The sequence below is a fragment of the Nannospalax galili genome, unplaced genomic scaffold (genome assembly GCF_000622305.1).
Source record: "Nannospalax galili isolate Female #2095 unplaced genomic scaffold, S.galili_v1.0 scaffold1871, whole genome shotgun sequence".
Classification (NCBI taxonomy): domain Eukaryota; kingdom Metazoa; phylum Chordata; class Mammalia; order Rodentia; family Spalacidae; genus Nannospalax; species Nannospalax galili.
Window position 1 is genome coordinate 435,946 of NW_008330293.1, and position 19,583 is coordinate 455,528.

Genomic DNA, 19,583 nt, shown 5'->3' on the forward strand with positions numbered 1-19,583 from the left:
TATATATGAGAGATACTGTAAAATCTAGAATAAAGAATAAACAACAGAAAATTCTCATAATCCTACATCCAGTTTATAGCTTCGTGAACCTGAAAATGATTTTACCCCCTGGCAGCCCCTTCCGCTTGTTTTCTAAGAAGAATCCAAGAGGATGGAGCGATGGCTCAGTGACTAAGAGTGTTTGCTACTCCTACAAAGGGCCTAGGCTCAGTTGTGAGCACCTGCACCAGGCAGTACCACATCACAACCATCTGTAACTGCAGTCCGGGGATCTGACGTCCTCCAGCTTCCTCAGGCACCTGAATGCACAAGAACCTCATTCAGGAACACAAACATATGCCTAAAAATAAATAGGTAAATACATTTTAGAACAAAGTAAAAGGGATTTATTAAATTAGGACATTATTTTGGGTGCGTATTACTTTGAATAAAATGTGAGTATATGTCAAAACAAAGCACTATCTTTATGTCAAAGGTTGTTTTTTTTCCCCTCTAAGGATCCAGAGAGTAAATATGTTAGTCTTTAAGGCCATGTAGTTTCTGCCAAAACTACCCATTGCTTCCGGTGTAGCCCGAGTGCATCTCCAGAGGTGTGCAGGGGAGTGGGCGTGGCTGTGTACCGATAAAGCTCGATTTACAGAAACAGAGTGGGTCAGGGTTTCCTGATGACTGCTTCCTTGTCTGCAAAATAATAATAATAATAATAATAATAATAATAATAATAATGACCTTAAATTCTCTGTTTTCTATACTTAGATATTTTTTAGCAGATCATTTTATGGTTTATTTGTATAATCAAGGATCGATAAATTATCATGCTTCAGCTAGTCCGGTAAGATTTAAGTTATTTTATTCATTTTAAGAAAACTTAAAAAAATAATCAAATAAATGCTTTCCCAATACAGAAGGGTCAGCTCTCAGTATCCACAGTGGATATAGTGAAGGTATTTGTTGCTTAATTATTAGTCTTTCCTGAAGTCTTGGTAAAGTTAAACTGGATTGACTGTACCTTTCAGTTGACCTAGAATATGTGGACAATATCTGTCTATAGACCATTTCTTCATCTTTGCTTTCCTGAGTAAGTGAATACAAACTAAAGTACATTAGGAATATTATTGGGCAGGGCGTGATGGTGCACACCATTAATCCCAGCACTTGGGAGGCAGAGGCAGGCAGAGCTCTATGAGTTCAAGGCCAGCCTGGTCTACATAGTGAGAGTTCCATGCTAGCTGGGGCTACAGGGAGACCCTGTCTCAAAAAAAAAAAGATTACAGATCAAAACCATTTCTTTCCATTGCACCAGTGGAAACAGACATTTCTGCCCACACGTCAGTCCTATTGCGTTCTATGCAAATGAATCATCCCTTTGTTAAGCTTGATGTTCAAGCCCGAGGAATTTAATACTTGATTTACACTTAGAAAAATTATTTTAAAATATTTAAATATGGTTGTGTACTTTCTGTTTTCAGTATTCCTTCAGTTTTGACTTTATGTTTTTGTTGAGACAGGATCTCATTAGGTAGACATGGTTGGCTTGGAGCTCACTATGTAGACCAGGCTGGCCTCTAACTCTAATCTGTCTGCCTCTGCTCATGAGAGCTGGGATTAAAGGTGTGTGCCGCCATGCCTGGCAGCTTTGAACTTTGAGAAGCATGTAGTTTCGGGAAGCTGGATAACTTTAGTGTCAGCTTGAAAAAACTGGGTTGAGAGACCCTCAATTGGGGAATTTCCTCCATTGGACTGGCCTGTGGCCATGTCTGTGGGGCATCTTCTTGATTATTGAGTGATGTGGAAGGGCCCAGTTCACTGTGTGTGCCATCCCTGGGAAGGTGAGCCATGTTGTATAAGGTTCAGGGGCTGGTGAGATGGCTCAGTGGTTGAGAGCACAGAGGACCCTGGTTTGATTCTCAGCACCCACATGGCAGCTGGCAACTGTCGGTAACTTTAGTTCCAAGGGAATCTGAAGCCCTCTTCTGACCTCCACTGGCATTGCATGACATGGGTGCACTTGCATGCAGGCAATACACTCATAGGCATAAAATAAAAATAATAAAATATTAAAAAATGAAAAAGAAAGCAGGCTGAGCAGGGGCCAGGGAGCAAGTCAGTAAGCAGTGATCCTTCATGGCCTGTGCTCTAGGTCCTGTCTCCAGGTTCCTGCCCTGAGTTCCTACCTTGGGGTCCCTGATGAGCTGTGACCTGGGAGATATAAGATAAAATAAGCCCTTTCCCCCCCAAGTTGGTAGTGGTCAGAGTGTTTTGTCACAGCAATGGAGAGACAAGCTAGAACAGAGTATTTGTATCTTCCTGCCATCACCACAGGCCCCTCTTCCTCTCCTGCTTCTGTCATTACGGGTGTGTTCAGTGGTAGCCTGCCTTCCGAGTCATTTTAGTTATTGTTGGCCTGGTACCTGGCTCTTCAGTCTTCCCAGGTCATTAGTACTGTTGGATGCTTCCTTTCAGCAGCATACTATAACTGTAAGGAGTCCCAGGCCTTCGGTATTTGTGTTTTTATTAATGGTTTAAATTTATATTTTGGAAAATAATTTCACCTAAGAAATAAGCTAACCCATTGGGTTTTTTTTTTTTTTTTTTTTTCAGTCTTTTTGAAGCAGGGTCTCCCTGTAACCCCCACTGTCCTGGAACTCACTATGTAGACCAGGCTGGCCTTGAACTCTCAGAGATCCGCTTGCCTCTGCCTCCCGAGTGCTGGGACTACAGGCCCGGCTGACAAGCTAACCCATTGGAAGCAGAGTATGAAATGGTAATCCTGACCAGAGCGAGCGTGACATCTAATGTGCCTTTCTTTGTGATTTCATGCGTGCTTATGTCAGTCATGTAGTCGTGAACTAGACTGCGGTCTGGCAGCTGTAGGAAACCGTGAGGAGTTTGGTCAGCTCTTTGTGACCAGTCTGTGTTCCTCTCCGCTAGGCTCAGTGCTACTACCAAGGCTACGTGGAAGGTTACCCCAACTCTGTTGTCACACTCAGCACCTGCTCCGGACTGAGGTGAATCACTTCCTCCTGTTGTTGACAGACTGGCCTGGCTGGGATACTCCACTGTAGTGAGTTGACTCCATGTGAGCTGGACGAGGTCCCCGCCCCACGTGGCCCACCAGGGCGGCCCTCCTCCACAGGGCTCCAGCTGCTTGACATGTCTTACTTTCTAACTTCCTGAGGGTCTCCACTTCCTAGGATCCTGGCTGTTATTTCTTCTTCCTTCTGTAATTTTGAGAAATTGAATATTCCCGATTTTGAACAAAGCAGTTTGATGGCATTCAGATCCTCTCCTCCATCAGCACCTCCCCCACTGCCCCCACCAATTTAATGTGTTCTCTCATATGCATAACATGGCCTACGACAACTGGGTGTTGTATATTGGAGGATGGAAGTTGAGGACGGCGTTTTCCCCCACAATAGTGTAATTACATTCCCAACCATGTAGCTTAGCTTCTAGAGCCTTAAAAAAGACAAGTGAAACTTGAGGCAAGTTATAGTTAATTATTAAGTCAATACTCGTTTTTGTTTTTGCAATACTACTTTCTGTAACTGGAAGAATCATTTGGTTTCTTCCTTTGTGCGTTAGAGATGTTTCCAGTTTTTTCAGGAAATCCTCCACCTTTGTTTAGTGGTGTAGATCTCTGTTTTCCCAAAATGTTTTTCAGACCTTCCTACACAGAATCCTTCAACCTAACCTGACGTTTGTTTTTCATGTCGTGACTTGACCGGCTGCCTCCAGGATAGAGCTCTCTCATGCTCTTGACTTCTTATCCAAACTGCATCCTAACCAAAATTATCAATATCATTTCAAAATCACTGCCAAACTTAATTTATATAATAAAGTAGCTGATATTTATCAGTTTCCCTCCCTCCCTCTCCCCCGCCCTGGTTCTCTTTTGGTTTGCCTGTTGTCCCAGCTGTCCTGGAACTTACTATGTAGACAGACAGACCAGGCCTCAGTGTCACAGAGATCCACTTGCCTCTGCCTTCCGAGTGCAGGAATTAAAGACTTGAGCCACCGTGCCCAGGTTTTAATTTTTATTTTGAAAAGCTTTAAAAGCCGTGCAATCATATCTTGAAAGCATTGACAGCTTGATAGAAACGCATCAAGATTTCATTTTTGTGATGGGGAAATACTTTTTCTGTTCAGAGTCATCTTTGAGATAGATTTTGGAACAAAATACTAAATAGAAAATATTCCACATACTGTTTCTTTTGGATTTTGTCGATGTTTCGTGATATGGATTTGATTAAAAACACTTAAAAATTGATGCTTAATTTTGCAGAGGAATACTGCAATTTGAAAATGTTTCTTATGGAATCGAGCCCCTGGAATCTGCAATTATATTTCAACATATTGTTTATAAACTAGGGAATGAAGACAATGCACTAGCAAATCTTAACAAAAACAGCAGAAGCATCGCAGACCCTCCGCTGGACTATGGCATTTTAATAGACGGAAGGGTGAGTTCTTACGCTTCATTGCTTTAAAGCGCTGTGGCTTCTGGTTTGCTGGGGAAGCAGGTGAGCCTAAGGCAGCGGCCGGACCCCTGCAGCCCAGCCAAGGCCTGGAGCCGCCGCCTCTCCTCCTCCCGGTCCTGGCCTTCTTCTCCTCTCTGTATTCCGGTTCTTGGCTCTTTCGTTACCTTCGTATTGGCATCAATTACATTGTAAGTACCGTGACCACGTCCCCCAGCACCGTCCCGTGCGGCCGCTAACGGAGTGCACACCCCGGTGGCTGCAGCCCTGAGCACTTACATCTTCGAGTTAGGTTTGTGTCATCTGCGGAGCCGCACAGGCTGCTGCCATGGTGACGGATGGATGCCTTGGTCGCGGTTTGTGGATGAGCCCGGCCAGGGCGTCCTGGAGTGCTTGGGGCCCGGCGGTGACGGCCTGCGGGGCTCGGCCCTCATCCTTCTGCCAACAGCCTTACATGGGGCAGGGCAGAGGCAGACTTCTAAGGGGAAGGGCCTGCCCGCTGTGTGGAAGTGATCTGGCAGGTAGTGTAGACAGGCCAGAGGCCAGGAGGGTGGCCAGGCGGCTCCGGCGCCCTGATCGCGGCAGCAGGCTTCTTTCTTCAGGAGGATGTCCCTCCTTTGAGGCTGACGTCTGAGAATATTCTCAGCATCTTCGTGGCTACATTAGAAGCTTTTGAAAGGACTCTTGAACATTCAAAGATTAAGTATTTTTTAAATTTCAAAGCAACTTTTAAAGTAATGTGATATATGAAAACCTAAAAAATTACACATACCATAATTTTTGTTGTTGCTGTTTTGAGACAGGGTCTCTCTCTAGCCCCAGCTGGCTTGGAACTCGCTATGTAGACTAGGCTGGCCTCAATGGCATTGAGATCCACTGGCCTCCCAAGTGCTGGCGTTGAAGTTGTGTGTGTGCCAGCACACCTGGCTGAGAACCGTAAATTCTGATGCCAAGCGCACGTGCATGTAGGGTTTGAATCAGTCTTAACACATCAGTCTTTTCAAACATTTACCTTTTTTAAAAAATAAAAACATTGTAATTCTTTCTTCTAGGTGTCTGAATATGGACTAGGTCATACCTGTTCACCCTGCTGAGCTGCTGTACACCACAGCACCGTCTGTCGGTTAAGTGCAATGCAGTGCACACTCACCCACCTTTCCTTTCAGTTCTTTGTCTACAACTTCATTCGGCATTTGGAGCACATTTCAAACAGTTAATTTATGGGCGGTGTTGAGTGAATCCAGTGTCTGAACTTTCTTACAGTCTGTTTCCATTTTCCCTGGGGAGTGGGCTTACATTCTTGTTTCTTTTCTAAAAAACTAATCAGAAATTCATTAATTTTCAGGTTTGCATGAAAAATAGTGGGTTTCCCGAGGGCACCTTTGGCCGTGCCAGTCACTGTGCTTCGGTCTCATTGTCGTTTGGTCCTCCCATCCCTGAGTCCCCCCAAGCCCTTCCCTTCTGCTTTCTTACTGTCCAGATGAGCCTGCTTTCCTCCTGTCATCTTCCTCCTCTGGCCTCTTTACACTTTCCAGGTTTTTGTTGATGTTGTAATTGGACATATTGAGTATTTTGCTGCAACATTGCTGGAATCAACTTCCTCTTCTAATTCCCACCAGCCTTTGCTGCTGCTGGCTGTGGGTGGTAGCTGTTTGTTTAGCGACTTTTCTAAAATATTTTTGCATTGAATATTGTTTGTTTAGTGGTCATGTACTGGCTTGATTGACAATTCCTTAAATACCTGGAGTTTTCCTCTGTCACCTTGGAAAAAAAATCCTCATAGTTTCATAGATGGACTGTTTGGGTAACCCACAACCGCGATTTGAGTTATTTAGGGCTCTGCGTTGCCTCTCATACCCATTTGCACTGTGTCACAAGGTCAGCTGGTTGAGAAAGCTGTTTCTTCTCAAGGACTTTCTCAGCCTGTGTGCAGTTTTGGGCATATTTAGGCCTTGATTCTCTCTTTCTTTCTCTCTCTCTCTCTCTCTCTCTCTCTCTCGATTCCCAAGGCCTTTCCATTGTCTTCACAGCCCTCCCCTTATCCCTTGCTTGACGTAGCAGCAGCAGCTAATGTATTCCTTGATATGTTTTTTCAAAAACGCCAGCCACAAGTCCACACTCGACTCTGTAAATTCCAGGTGGAGGAATCAAAAAGCCCTTGGGAAAGCTGTGCAGGGAGACAAGGCACCCGACAGCTCAAAGCACAGCCGTAATTCTCAGAGAACATCTTTATATTGCCACTGGGACTAGCAAGTGCCACTGCTAACATGGGCCACCATATTTTCTCAGCCTTCAATATCCGTATCATGTGATGTTCAGATCAAGTGGATGGTTAAAAGTACTAGGTGTTTTGTTCTTAGTTCCCAATTTGGAAGCGATAGATTAATTCATAACCATTGTTCTTATTACTAAATTCCATGTTATAAACTTAAAACACTAGACATTAACTTTCACCAACCATGCAAACCCACTGTTCCACTGATAGCTTAACAAAGATTTCAGCATACATGAATTATGAAACATTTAACTTTTGTGTGTGGTGTTCTTTTTTCTAGTCAGAACAACCTTTGCCAGTTTTATACCCTCTCTTTATAGAGATGAGCATTGTGGTGGACAAAGATTTGGTAAGTGTTTTGTTTGATTTTTTACATTTAAATATTTGGTATGGAAATGTATAAATTCCATGGCTAGTAACAACCAGAAAGCTCCAGTCTTCTTTTTTTTCCTGTCTTATTTTTATTTTTGTATTTTTAAAATTTATTTTTTATTATGTTTTTATTACTTCAAAGAGGCAATTTTTAACACATTCTTTCAGAAATAACTTGAAGCAGGTTACATAAAAATATATGTACAGTGAAGTTTTTTAAACTATTTTATTATTTATTTTTTTATTTCATGAGTGTATTGCCTGCGTGTATGTGAGTGCACCCGTGTCATGCAATGCTGTGGAGGTTGGAAGAGGGCTTCGGATTCCCCCAGAACTGGAGTTAAGGATGGTTCGTAGCCGCCAAGCGGGTGCTGGGAATCGAACCTGGGTCCTCTGCAAGAGCAGTCAGTGCTCTCAACTGCTGAGGGGGAAACAGGAATAAGAAATCGAGCACCAAAGGATTTGCCAATGTGGTATAAACTTGTCAACTTGGTGAGTAATGAAGGTTTCCATCAGCTCTTTAAAAAACCCTAATGAGTTTGTAGGGTTTCCGAACAGAGCATAGGGTGGGGGTTTATGTCTGGATACGTACTCACTTATCAGGGTTTGGTGCTAGGATCCGCATATGAGGGAGAACATATGTCTTTTTTTTTTTTCTGAGTCTGTGTTACTTCACTTAGTATAACAGTTTCTAGATCCATCCATTTACCTGCAAATTTCATGATTTCATCTTTCTTTACTGCTGAGTAAAACTCCATTGTATAAATGAACACCATTTTCATTATCCACTCTTCAGTTGAGGGATACTTAGGTTGCTTCCAACTCTTAGCTTTTGTGAAAATAGCAGCAACAAACATGGTTGTACAAGTATCTCTGAAATAGGATGAGTCCTTTGGGTATATGCCAAGGAGCAGTATAACCGGGTCATATGGTAGGTTCACTTTTAGTTTTTTAAGAGTTCTCCACGCTGTTTTCCATAGAGGCTGCACGAGTTTGCAATCCCACCAGCAGTGAATGAGCATTCCCCTTTCTCTAAATCTTCGCCAGCATTTGGTATTATTTGTTCTCTTGATCCTACTCTGATTGGGATAAGGTGATACATTAGGGTGGTTTTAATTTGCATTTCCCTAATTATTAATGATGTTGAACACTTTTTGAGATGTTTCTTAGCCATCTTTATTTCTTCCTTTGAGAACTCTCGGTTTAGATCTTTAGCCCATCTTTTCATTGGGTTGTTTTCTTGGTTCTTTGGTTTCTGAGTTCTTTATAGATTCTGGATGTTAAAACTTTGTCAGATGTGTCACTGGTGAAGATTTTTTCACACTCTGTGGGTTTCTTTTCACTTTCTTGATTGTTTTGTTGTACAGAAGTTTTTTGTTTAATGAGGTCCCACTTGTTGATTGTTGACCTTAATTCCTGAGCAACTTGTGTCTGATTTAGAAAGTCCTTTCCTACACCTATATCTTATAGGTTACTGCCAGTGTTTTCTTCTAATAGTTTCAAAGTTTTGAGTTTCACATTGAGGTCTTTGATCCATTTGGAGTTGACTTTTGTGAGAGGGGAAAGATAAGGATCTAGTTTCATCCTATAGGTGAAGATCCAGTTTTGCCAGCACCATGCGTTGAAGATGCTATCTGTCCTCCACTATGTGTTCTTGGCACCTTTGTCAAATATCAGGTGGCTGGAATTGTATGTACTGGGGTTTGGATCTTCAATGATGTTCAATTGATCTATGTTTCTATTTTTGTGCCAGTACCATGCTGTTTTCATGATGATAGCTTTGTAGTACACTTTGAGATCTGGCATAGTAATCCCCCCAACTTTGCTCTTTGTGCTTAGGGTTGCTTTGGCTATCTGGGGTCTTTTGTGCTTCCACACAAATTTAAGGATTTTTTTTCTAATTCTGTGAAGTATGTCATGGGGCTTTTTATTGGGATTTCATTTGTAGGATGGTTATCTTCACAATATTAATTTTTCCAATCCATGAGCATAGGAGGTCCTTCTATCTTCTGGTGTCTTCCTCAATCTCTTTCTTTAAGGATTTAAAATTTTCATTGTAGAGCTCTTTAATGTCTTTGGTCAAGTTTATTATTTATTTATTTATTTATTTATTTATTTATTTATTTATTTATTTATTATTTGAGGCTATTGTGAATGGGAAATTTTCCCTGTACTCATTCTCCAATTGCTTGTTATTGGTGTATAGAAAGACTATCAATTTTTGTAGATTAACCTTGTAACCTGCCACCTTACTGAAAGTATTTATCAGTTCTAGTTTTCTGGTAGAATTTTAGGATCTCTTAGGTATACTATCATGTCATCTGCAAATAGGGATAGTTTGATCTTTTCTTTTTCAATTAATTTCTTTCCTTTTTCTTTAATTTCCTTCTCTTGTCTTATTGCTCTAGCAAGAGTTTCAAGCACTATATTGAAAAGGAGTGGAGATAGTGGATATCGTTGTCTGGTTCCTGATTTTAATGGGAATGCCTCCAGCTTTTTTCCATTTAGAATGATGTTGGCTGTGTGTTTGTTGTATATAGCTTTAATTATGTTGACGTATGTTCCCTCCAGTCCAATTCCCTTTAAAACTTTTATCATGAATGCATGCTGAATTTTCTCGAAAACCTTTCTGCATCTATTGAGATAATGATGTGGTTTTTGTCTTTGAGTCCATTTATATGATTGATGATGTTTATTGATTTGAATATATTGAATCATTCTTGCATCTCTAGAATGAAGTCAACTTGATCATGGTGAATGATCTTTTTGATGTACATCTGTATGTGGTTTGCAAGTATTTTGTTGAGAAGTTTTGCATTCATGTTCATTAAGGATATGGCTCTATGGCTTTCTTTTTTGGATGTATCTTTACTTGGTTTGGGTATTAGAGTGATGCTGACTTCATAGAAGGAATTTGGGAGAAGGCCTGGGCTGTTTTTAGTTGGGAGGTTTTGTATTACTGTTTCAATTTCCTTCTATGTTATGGGTCTGTTTAAGCTGTTGATCTGTTCTTTGTTTAACTTTGGTGGTTCCCATGATTTTAGATAGCCATCCATTTCTTGTATGTTTTCAAGTTTAATAGAGTATTGGTTTTTAAAGTATTTCCTCATAATGTTCTGGATCTTTTTGGTGTCTGTTGTGATGTTTCCCCTTTCGTCTCTGATTTTGTTGATTTGGATTTGCTCTTTCTTTCTTTTGGTTAACTGGGCTAAGGGTCTGTCTATCTTGTTTAACTTTTCAAAGAACCAGTTCTTAGATTCATTGATTCTTTGTATTGTTTTCTTTGCTTCCTTTTCATTAAATTTCTGCTCTGATTTTTGTTATTTCTTCTCTTCTGCTGGGTTTGGGTCTTATTTGCTCTTTCCTTTCCAGAGTCTTTAGTTGCAATGTTAAGTCATTTATTTGTGCTCATTCTTATTTTCTAATGTAGGCACTTAGAGCTATAAACTTTCCCCTTAGGACTGCTTTTAAAGTGTCCCAGAGGTTTTGTTGTTGTATTGTCTTTTTTGTTTAATTCCAGGAACATTTTTATTTCTTTCTTAATTTCTCCTTTGATCCACTCATCATTCAGGAGTATGTTGTTTAATCTCCATGAGTTCATGTAGTGACTAAAACTTTTTCCAGTGTTGATTTAAAGCTTTACTGAATTGTGGTCTGATAGAATGTGTGGAATTATTTTAGTTTTTTGGTAGTTGTTGAGTTTTGTTTTGTGTCCCAGTATATGGTCAATTTTGAGAAAGTTCCATGGGGTGCTGAATAGAAAGTGTATTCTTTGGTGCTTGATTGGAATATTTGGTAGATGTCTATTAGGTCCATTTGCTATATGGTATAATTTAATTCAGACATCTATCTCTTTATTCTTTGTCCAGTTGACCTGTCTACTGGAGACAGTGGGGTACTGAAGTCCCCTACTGTTACTGAGTTGGGGTTAGTCTGTATCTTAAAGTCCTGTAGTGTTGTTTTTATGAATTTTGGAGCATCAGAGTTTGGTGCATATATATTCATGATTGTAATATCTTCTTGGTTAATTGTTTCTTTGATCAGAATGAAGTGACCCTCCTTATCTCTTTGGATTAGTTTTAGTTTGAAGTCTATTTTGTCAGATAATTAGAATTGCAACCCCTGCTTGTTTCTTAGTGCCATTTGCTTGAAGGATTCTTTTCCATCCTTTCACCTTAAGGTAGTGTCTGTCCTTGAAGGTGAGCAAGGTTTCTTGCAGAGAACAAATAGATGGATTTTGTTTCTTAATCCATTCAACTAGCTTGTGTCTTTTGACTGGGGAGTTCATCCCATTGATATTTAAAGTCATAATTGAAAGGTGTGTATTGGTTGCCAACATTTTGATTACTGTTTGCATTCTTTGTCTAATTTTTTGTTTCCACAATTATATCTTCAGTTAGTTTCTTTCTGTTGCCTCTGGGGTATATTGTTCCTTTCTCCATTCTTTGTATTGCTTCAAGTATTCTTTGAAGGGCAGGTTTTGTGGACATGTATTCTTTCAGCCTATTTGTGTTGTGGAAGATTTTTCTTTCCCTCTCAACTATAATAGACATTTTTGCTGGGTATAGCGTTCTGGGCTGGCATCTATGATCATTTAGAACTGAAAATACATTGGTCCAGGCTCTTTTGGTTTTCATAGTTTGCATTGATAAGTCAGCTGTAATTTGGATGCCTTGTGAGTTGTTGCTTTTCTTTTGCAGCTTTCAGTATTCTCTCTTTGTTCTTTACATTTAGTGCTTTTACTAGGATATGCCATGGGGGGGGGTTCTTTTCTGGTCCTGTCTATTTGGTGTTCTATATGCGTCTTGTATTTGTATGGGAATGTCTTTCCTTAATTTCGGGAAGTTCTCATCTACAATCCTGTTTAAGATCTGGTCAATAGCATCAACCTGAGATTCTCTCTACTCTATGCTTATGAAACATAGATTTGGTTTTTCCATGGTGTCCCACATCTCCTGTATATTCCATTCTTGTGTTTCTTAAAATTTGTGTTCTAATCTTCGCTTGAGCAGTCCAGTTCTTCTTTATCCTCCAGTGTTGATATTCTGTTTTCCATTTCATTCATTCTAGCAGTGAGGCTTTCTCCTGTTGTTTCAAGTTGCTTATTGAGTTTTCCTTCTTCATTTCAGCCTGAGTTTCCTTCAGTGTTTCTATCTCTTTTGTGTTCGGTCAGAAGTTTATCCCTATCTTCTTTGAGCTCTTTGAGTTGTTTATTTCTGTGTTCTTTAAATTTGTTGAATTCCTTGATCATGTTTATGATTGTTCTTTTAAATTCAGTGTCCTGGGTTATCTCTAGGGGGATCTCCTGGCAGAACTCTTCTACAGGACTGGTGGAGTTTGGTGGAAACATCCTGTTTTGGTTTTCCCTGTTCTATTTTTCTGTTGTGATTTTGGAATGTGGATTTCTTTTGTTGTTTGTGATTCTGTTCTGAAACTCAAAACTTCCTTTGTTGAGTTGAAGTCCACTTCTGTTTGTATTATTGGTGTGACTTGGTTGTTTTCTTATTGGGTATGTAAAATTGCTTGGTCAAAGTTTCAGGTTCTCTCAGATTTTATTTTGGAGGGAACTGATGGCTTCATATAAGCTACTCAGGAGCTCTCACAGAGGCAAGTCAGGCTCCAGTCAGGTACACTCAGGCTTCCTTCTAACATTTAGAACCCTACTAACGGGTACTCAGAGCACAATTTGGGAAGTTAGCTAAGGAGAGGCCCAATTTTGGCACTCTCAGGCAGTCTATGTAGGTCTCAGCCCCTATACCTGGCAGAGGCCAGATCCAGCACTCTCAGGCTGTCTGCTGAGTTCTCAGCCGTACCATAGGGGAGGTAATATCCCTGGGGCTGTCTGAGGGGCCTTGTGTAATCCCAGTTAGGGTTGGGTATGGCACGATTTGGAGGCTATGTCTAGGCACTGTCAGGTGGTCTGCTGAGATCTCAGTCTCTACACCTAGTGGAAGCTAGATCAGGCACTCTCAGGCTATCTGCTGAGTTTGCCAAGGTTCCAGTCTTCTTAACTTCCCTCACAGACAGCAGAGTGTAACAATGTGCAAACTGAAAATGGACTAGGAAAGAAACACCCACGGAAACATTTCTGAAAAGCTTGCAGAGCAAATCAATGTGATATGGAGTCCAGAATCCATTTCCTGCTGTACATTTCTACTGGGCAGCCCTGGTGGGTGGAAGTGTACTATGCTCACCTGGAGAACACTGAGGGTTTTAAGAAATGCATTTGGTGCTGGGCCTTTTCACTTCATTGCTCTTTGGATATAAAGATGTCTCTAAGCCTTGATTTCCATACACAATTTAAATGTATCTTAAGCTAAACATCCATATCATATGGCTTTATCTTTCTAATACCTGATAATTTCAGAAGAGAGCAAGGAATATATCTTCCAGATTTTATCCTGATGTATTTGATTATCAGTCTTGGGGAATATCACGGAGAACATGAATAGCACTTGTGAGTTCCATTCTTAGCATTGTGAAGCTTGCTAGAAAGCTCGAGTTGAGTTAGACACAAGAGGGATGTGGACAAGGATTTGACAAGAGTTGGTTCATTAGAATTCTGGGAATGGGTAAAGGGGACATTTAAAATAATGAGGCCAGTGTGACGACTCAGTGGGAAAGATGCTCGCTGCTGAGCCTGACAACCTCAACCTGAGTTTGATTCCTAAGACTCACGTGGTAGGAGAGAACTGACTTCTGCAAGTCAGTTGTTCTGACCGTCACATGCATACTATATGCTGATATGCACGCATGCAAACACGCACACACAGTCACACACAGACATACATAGACATAGATATACACACGTGTAAATGTAAAAATATAAATTGTGATATTTAAGACAATCTTAGTAAATCTAGTAAATATTATTACAGGAATGCTTTGGATTATGAAAGTGTTTTTCTTTCACAATAATGCTATGAGGTCTAGAGTATTTTAAAAGTTTCTTGTCTGAACTGGCAGTTTTGAAGTCATAAAATGCTGACTAAATTTTCTATGTTCTTCTGGTTCTTCTGCATATTTACAAATTCTTTAATAAAACAAACATTGAATCAGCTATGAAATGTGTTACCAGATGTTTGCATAAAAAGAATACTACTGTCATTTTCTTCTTCAGTGACTTCATAAATTGTCAATGCAAAACACTCTGGTTTTGAAAATCTTTCAGAATTTCCTAACATATAATGTCCATAATCACATTCCCCACCTCTTTGTGCCCCAGCCTCCCGCTGAGCCCTGTTCTTCTTGCTAACAAGTCCCCTCCTGTTTTTATGACTTTTGTTGGTGACCCTCTGCATTTCATTAGGGTTGCTTGCATGAGCATGGGAGGTGGTTGGTTTACTTGGGCAAGGGCAATTTACAAGTGGCTATGCCCCTGACGAATGATTCCCATCCCCCAGCAACTGTTCAAAACCTATAGCTCCTCCGTGATAGGTGGGCCTTATGAGCCCTTCCCCCATCTGTGATGGTTAAAACACAATTTTAACCAACTTCATTCAGTACCCTAAGTGAGGAAAGCATATGGTACTATAAAAATAGACTTAGGAGGCAGACATGAACACGCAACCATAACATTGGAAACTGTGACTATACAAGTCTCAGGCTTTAAAATGAAGCCTTTATTATGTAACCATGCTGAGACCAGCAGATCAGAGATGATGCTTTTGAGTAGACAGTTTGTTACTCATGCTTTCCAGGAAGGCAGGGCGCTCTGTCTTTGGCAGAGGCCACATGATGAGGCACAGTCTTTAGGGAGATGATCAAAGAGAACAAGTGGTCAAGAGATCTCACTGTGGTTTCTGTGAGACCCCACATGGCATCCTAGGTGGGTTTAAGGTTGTCTCATTTGAATGACTGCAGCAGGTTGTGAAGTATAGCGATGGTCGACAGTTGTCTTCCTGTTCTGGGGTGAGTAAGGCTGTTGGGTAGTAGTGCTGAGTGTGAGCCAGGAGCGACCTACAGAGCAGGCTCCACACCCAGCAGCTCGCCTTTGGAAGGCACAGCTGAAGGCAAGTCCTTTGGTACCTTTAGGAATCATATTGCAACAAGAAGGGTGGTCATTCCAGGCTTAGCAAGGCCCTAAGATGCCAAAGGATAAGAAATACATCAAAGAAGGCGTATTGATACAGCAGATGATGTAATGAGTATAGGGAGTAGGTAGTGGGTAGAAGGTGGAACCAAGGAAGATGGTGCCAAACCTTCCTCTGTGCATGCGGAAGAAGGTTCTGAGTAATAAATGCAGTGAACAGAGTAGCAGGGTAGATCTGTTACTTGTCTGTCACTGTGATAAAACACTGTGACCAAAAGAAACATATGAAGAGTTCATTTTGGTTATTGTTCCAGAGGAATAACAGTCCATCTTGGCAGCTGAGAGCTCACATCTTAAACTGCAAATCTAAAGGAAAGCAGAAGTGGGATGAGACTCTGAGCTTTCAAACCTGTCCCCAGGGGCACACTTCTCCCTGCAAGGCCACAGGTTGCTTCCACGACCTTCTCCAATGGCACCACCAACCAGGGACCGTGTGCTCAGATGCCTGAGCCTCTGGGGGACAGGCCTCTTCCAGACTACCACACATGGAAATAGATGAATTAAAGAACTGATAGATATTTGGATTTTATCCTGAAGACAATGAAGAGTCATTGAAAATTTTAAGCAGGGGAGAGACGCAATCGTGTTTTCATTTTAGAGACTTCATTTTGTCAGTAGCGTAGGGGCAGGATTACTGGTGCAGAAATTGGGGAAGTAGAGAACATCTACAACACAATTCTAACAACCAAGTTGAAAACTTAGAGATGGGTAGTAACAGGAGTAGAAATGAGGGAGAACTTTAAAAATTACTGATGAGATTGAATTTGAAGGACTTAGGAAGTGTTGGTTTCTTTCCTTCAGTGAACAAATGACTTGGATGCCATCTAGATGTCAGTTGTTGGTCTTGTTACAGAAGATGCATAGATCATGTTGTGTAAAGAGTGTGAGATGTGATGGAGGATAATGTCAGTCACTAAAGAAGCGAAAACATGAATGGGAATATATTATTGAGGGAAGATGATGAATTTATCTTCATTTTGAATAATTTGAGGGCCTTGTAGAATATCAAGGTGTGGAGAAGCACAGAGAATGGATCACAGATACGTGAAGTTTATATCGTTGCAATCCAGACTTTATTCAGAATTCAACACTTACATATACATTTTCTTGTGTGTGTTACGTGTGTGTGTATGTATATGTGTATGAATGCATGTGAGTGTGTATATGTGTATGGATATACATAGATGTATGTGTGTGCATATCTGAGTGTGTGAGTATGTGCATTCTACAATAGTCTCATATTAGTAATCTTTGTAGTGTCTTCTTTTAAAACACTAAGCTTTGGGGGCTGGAACGATGGCTTAGCGGTTAAGAACACTGACTGCTCTTGCAGAGGACCCAGGTTTGATTCCCAGCACCCAGATGGCAGCTACAAACCATCCTTAACTCCAGTTCCAGAGGAATCTGAAACTCTCTTTTGACCTCCGCGGCATTGCACGATATGGGTGCACTCACATACATGCAGACAATACTCTCATACACATACAATAAAAATAATAAATAAAATAAAATAAAAAACAGAAAGAGCCACTAAGCTTTGTACTAGCCTCAACCTTCTGATAGTAGATATCAATAAATATCAAAAATTGCATAGAATTCTATTTCATTATGAAAATTATTTCTGTCTTTCAGTGTGATTATTTGGGATCCGATAGCAGGATATTAACCAATAAAATCATTGAAATAATCAGTCTTGTAAATTCAGTAAGTATTTTCTTTTTTATCAGATTAAAAAAAAATTATTTATTATTTTTATTTTATGTGTATGCATGTATTGCATAAGGTAAGTGCACCTGTGTTCGTGGAGGTCAGAAGAGGCTGTCAGATCCCCTGGTGCTGGATTTAGCTGCCATGTGGGTGCTGGGATTCAAACCCAGGTCTTCTGCAAGATCAACCAGTATTCTTAACTGCTGAGCCATCTCTCCAGCCCCTTATCAGATTTTTTGGTCTTGAAATTATCCTTTGTAGTAACTTGATGTTTTCTTTCTGAACAATTAAGTTGTCTATATAAACTGAATGTAGATTTGTGAAAACCTTGAAATATTTTCCAAAGTATTATAAGATAAGGAAGATTAATTTTGCCCAAGTCCATTTCTTCTATTTTTAGATGTTTTCCCAACTCAAGGTTACTATTGTGCTGTCCTCACTGGAGCTGTGGTCAGATGAAAATAAAATTTCTACAGCTGGTGAGCCAGACGACTTATTGCGCAGATTTCTGGAATGGAGAAAGGGTTTTCTCACCCTAAGGCCTCATGATATTGCCTATTTATTCAAGTAAGCATGCATAGCATTCTTATAACAAGAACAGAAGATTTGTGATGTAGCTTAATTGAGGGGGCTGGTACTCATTCCTGATGACTCACTATGTGTTTATTTAAGCCTTGTGCTTTCCAGCTGCCAAACAATGAAAAAAGATGATTAACATTTGTCTCTAAATTTATTAACTTTTTAGAAATGAACAGATTGAGCTCAGGTGTGGTTGTATATGCCTTTAATCTCAACACTGGGGAGGCAGAGGCAAGTTGATCTCTGTGAGTTCAAGGTCAGCCTGGTCTATGTAATGAGTTCCAGGCCACCTGGGGCTACAGGGAGATGCTGTCTAAAAAAATAAAAGAAAAAAGAAAGAAAGAAAGAAAGAAAGAAAGAAAGAAAGAAAGAAAGAAAGAAAGAAAGAAAGAGATTGAGATCTCAAAACTTAAGACTTACATCTTAGGACTTTTAAAAAATTTTATTGAAATTTTTGTGTATTTCATTTGGAATATCTCAAACAATCTTAATCATTTTTATACCCCCATCTCCACTGGCACCCTCCCATAGACCCCCCCCCCGCCACTGGAGCCCATATACTATATCATCCTGGTTAAGGCCCACTGTGTTGTCAGTACCCCAAGCCATTCCCCAGTACAAGTCCATCCACTGAGTCTAGTCAGCCTATCTAGCATTCCTTGTTTTAGGAAGGTCACCTTTTCTTCATCTAACAGCAATCAGTTGCCCAAATTCCTTCAGATAAAATTGGAGTCTGCTGTTCATTTTCCCAGTTCTGTGCTGGGTTACTGTCTGCCTGAGTTGCATGGGATTTGTGTGTGCTGACACCATTGCCATAGACTCATATGAGCAGGTTCCAGGAGCTTGTAGGACTCTGTTTCCATATGGTCATGCACCTCCTCCCTGGCTGTTAGAGTCTTTCTGTCCTCTTTTCCGAGATGGTCCCTGAGCCTTGGGTGGGTGAAGTTTAATAAAGCGATCCCATCCAAGGATTATCATTCAGCACTCTCTTGATCTCTACACTTTGACCATTTGTGACCTTTTGAGTTCCTGGCCCTCCACTGCATGAGGGAGCTTCATTATTGAACAGTGAAAAATTCTCAGCAAAATACTTGCAAACCACATACAGACACACATCAAAAAGATCATCCACCATGATCAAGTCGGCTTTATTTCAGAGATGCAGGGATGGTTCAATATACGTAAGTCAATAAATGTCATAAATCATATAAATGGGCTCAAAGACAAGAACAACTTTGTCATCTCAATAGATGCAGAGAAGGCCTTTGGCAAAATTCAATGTGCATTTATGTTCAAAGTCCTAGAGGGAATTGGACTGGAGGGAACATACTTCAACATAATTAAAGCTACATACAACAAACCCACAGCCAACATCATTCTAAATGGAGAAAAACTGGAAGCATTCCCATTGAAATCAGGAACCAGACAAGGCTGCCCACTATCCCTACTTCTCTTTAACATAGTGCTTGAAACTCTTGCAAGAGCAGTAAGACAAGGGAAGGAAATTAAAGGAGTAATAATTGGAAAAGTTCAAATTATCCACTGTTGCAGACAATATGGCATTATATCTAAGAGATGCCAAAAATTCCACTAGAAAACTCCTAGACATTATTAATAATTTCAGTAAAGACTGTAGCCTTTCTATATACCAATAACAAGCAACCAGAGAAAGAGTACATGGAAACTCCCTTTCACAATAGCTTCAAAAAATTTTTTGGAATAAACTGATGAACGACAAAGATCTCTAAGTGAAAAATTTAAATCCTTAAAGAAAGAGATTGAGAAGACATCAGAAGATGGAAGGAACTCCAATGCTCATGGATTGGAAGAATTAATATTGTGAAAATGACCATCCTACCAAAAGCAATTTAGAGATTCGATGCAATGCCAATCCAAATCCCCAAGACATTCTGCACAGAATTGGAAAAAAACATCCTAAGATTCATGTGGAAGCACAAAAGACCTTGGATAGCCAAAGCAACCCTGAGCACTAAGAGCAATGCCAGGGGGATTACTATACCAGATTTTAAGCTGTATTACAGAGCTATAGTCATAAAAACAATATGGTACTGGCACAAAA

The 19,583-nt window shown here is 40.4% G+C and overlaps 1 protein-coding gene across 1 annotated transcript in view; it reads left to right on the top strand.

The window, feature by feature from the left end:
• The window catches only part of Adam32 (ADAM metallopeptidase domain 32), a 98,350-nt gene that overhangs the window by 22,757 nt on the left and 56,010 nt on the right, over positions 1 to 19,583 (top strand). Inside the window, exons 6-11 of the mRNA XM_008843369.1 lie at positions 757 to 832; positions 2,932 to 3,008; positions 4,286 to 4,467; positions 7,038 to 7,102; positions 16,850 to 16,921; positions 17,325 to 17,491. Of these exons, the coding sequence (XP_008841591.1) occupies positions 757 to 832; positions 2,932 to 3,008; positions 4,286 to 4,467; positions 7,038 to 7,102; positions 16,850 to 16,921; positions 17,325 to 17,491 (639 nt within the window). The remainder of the gene's footprint in view (positions 1 to 756; positions 833 to 2,931; positions 3,009 to 4,285; positions 4,468 to 7,037; positions 7,103 to 16,849; positions 16,922 to 17,324; positions 17,492 to 19,583) is intronic.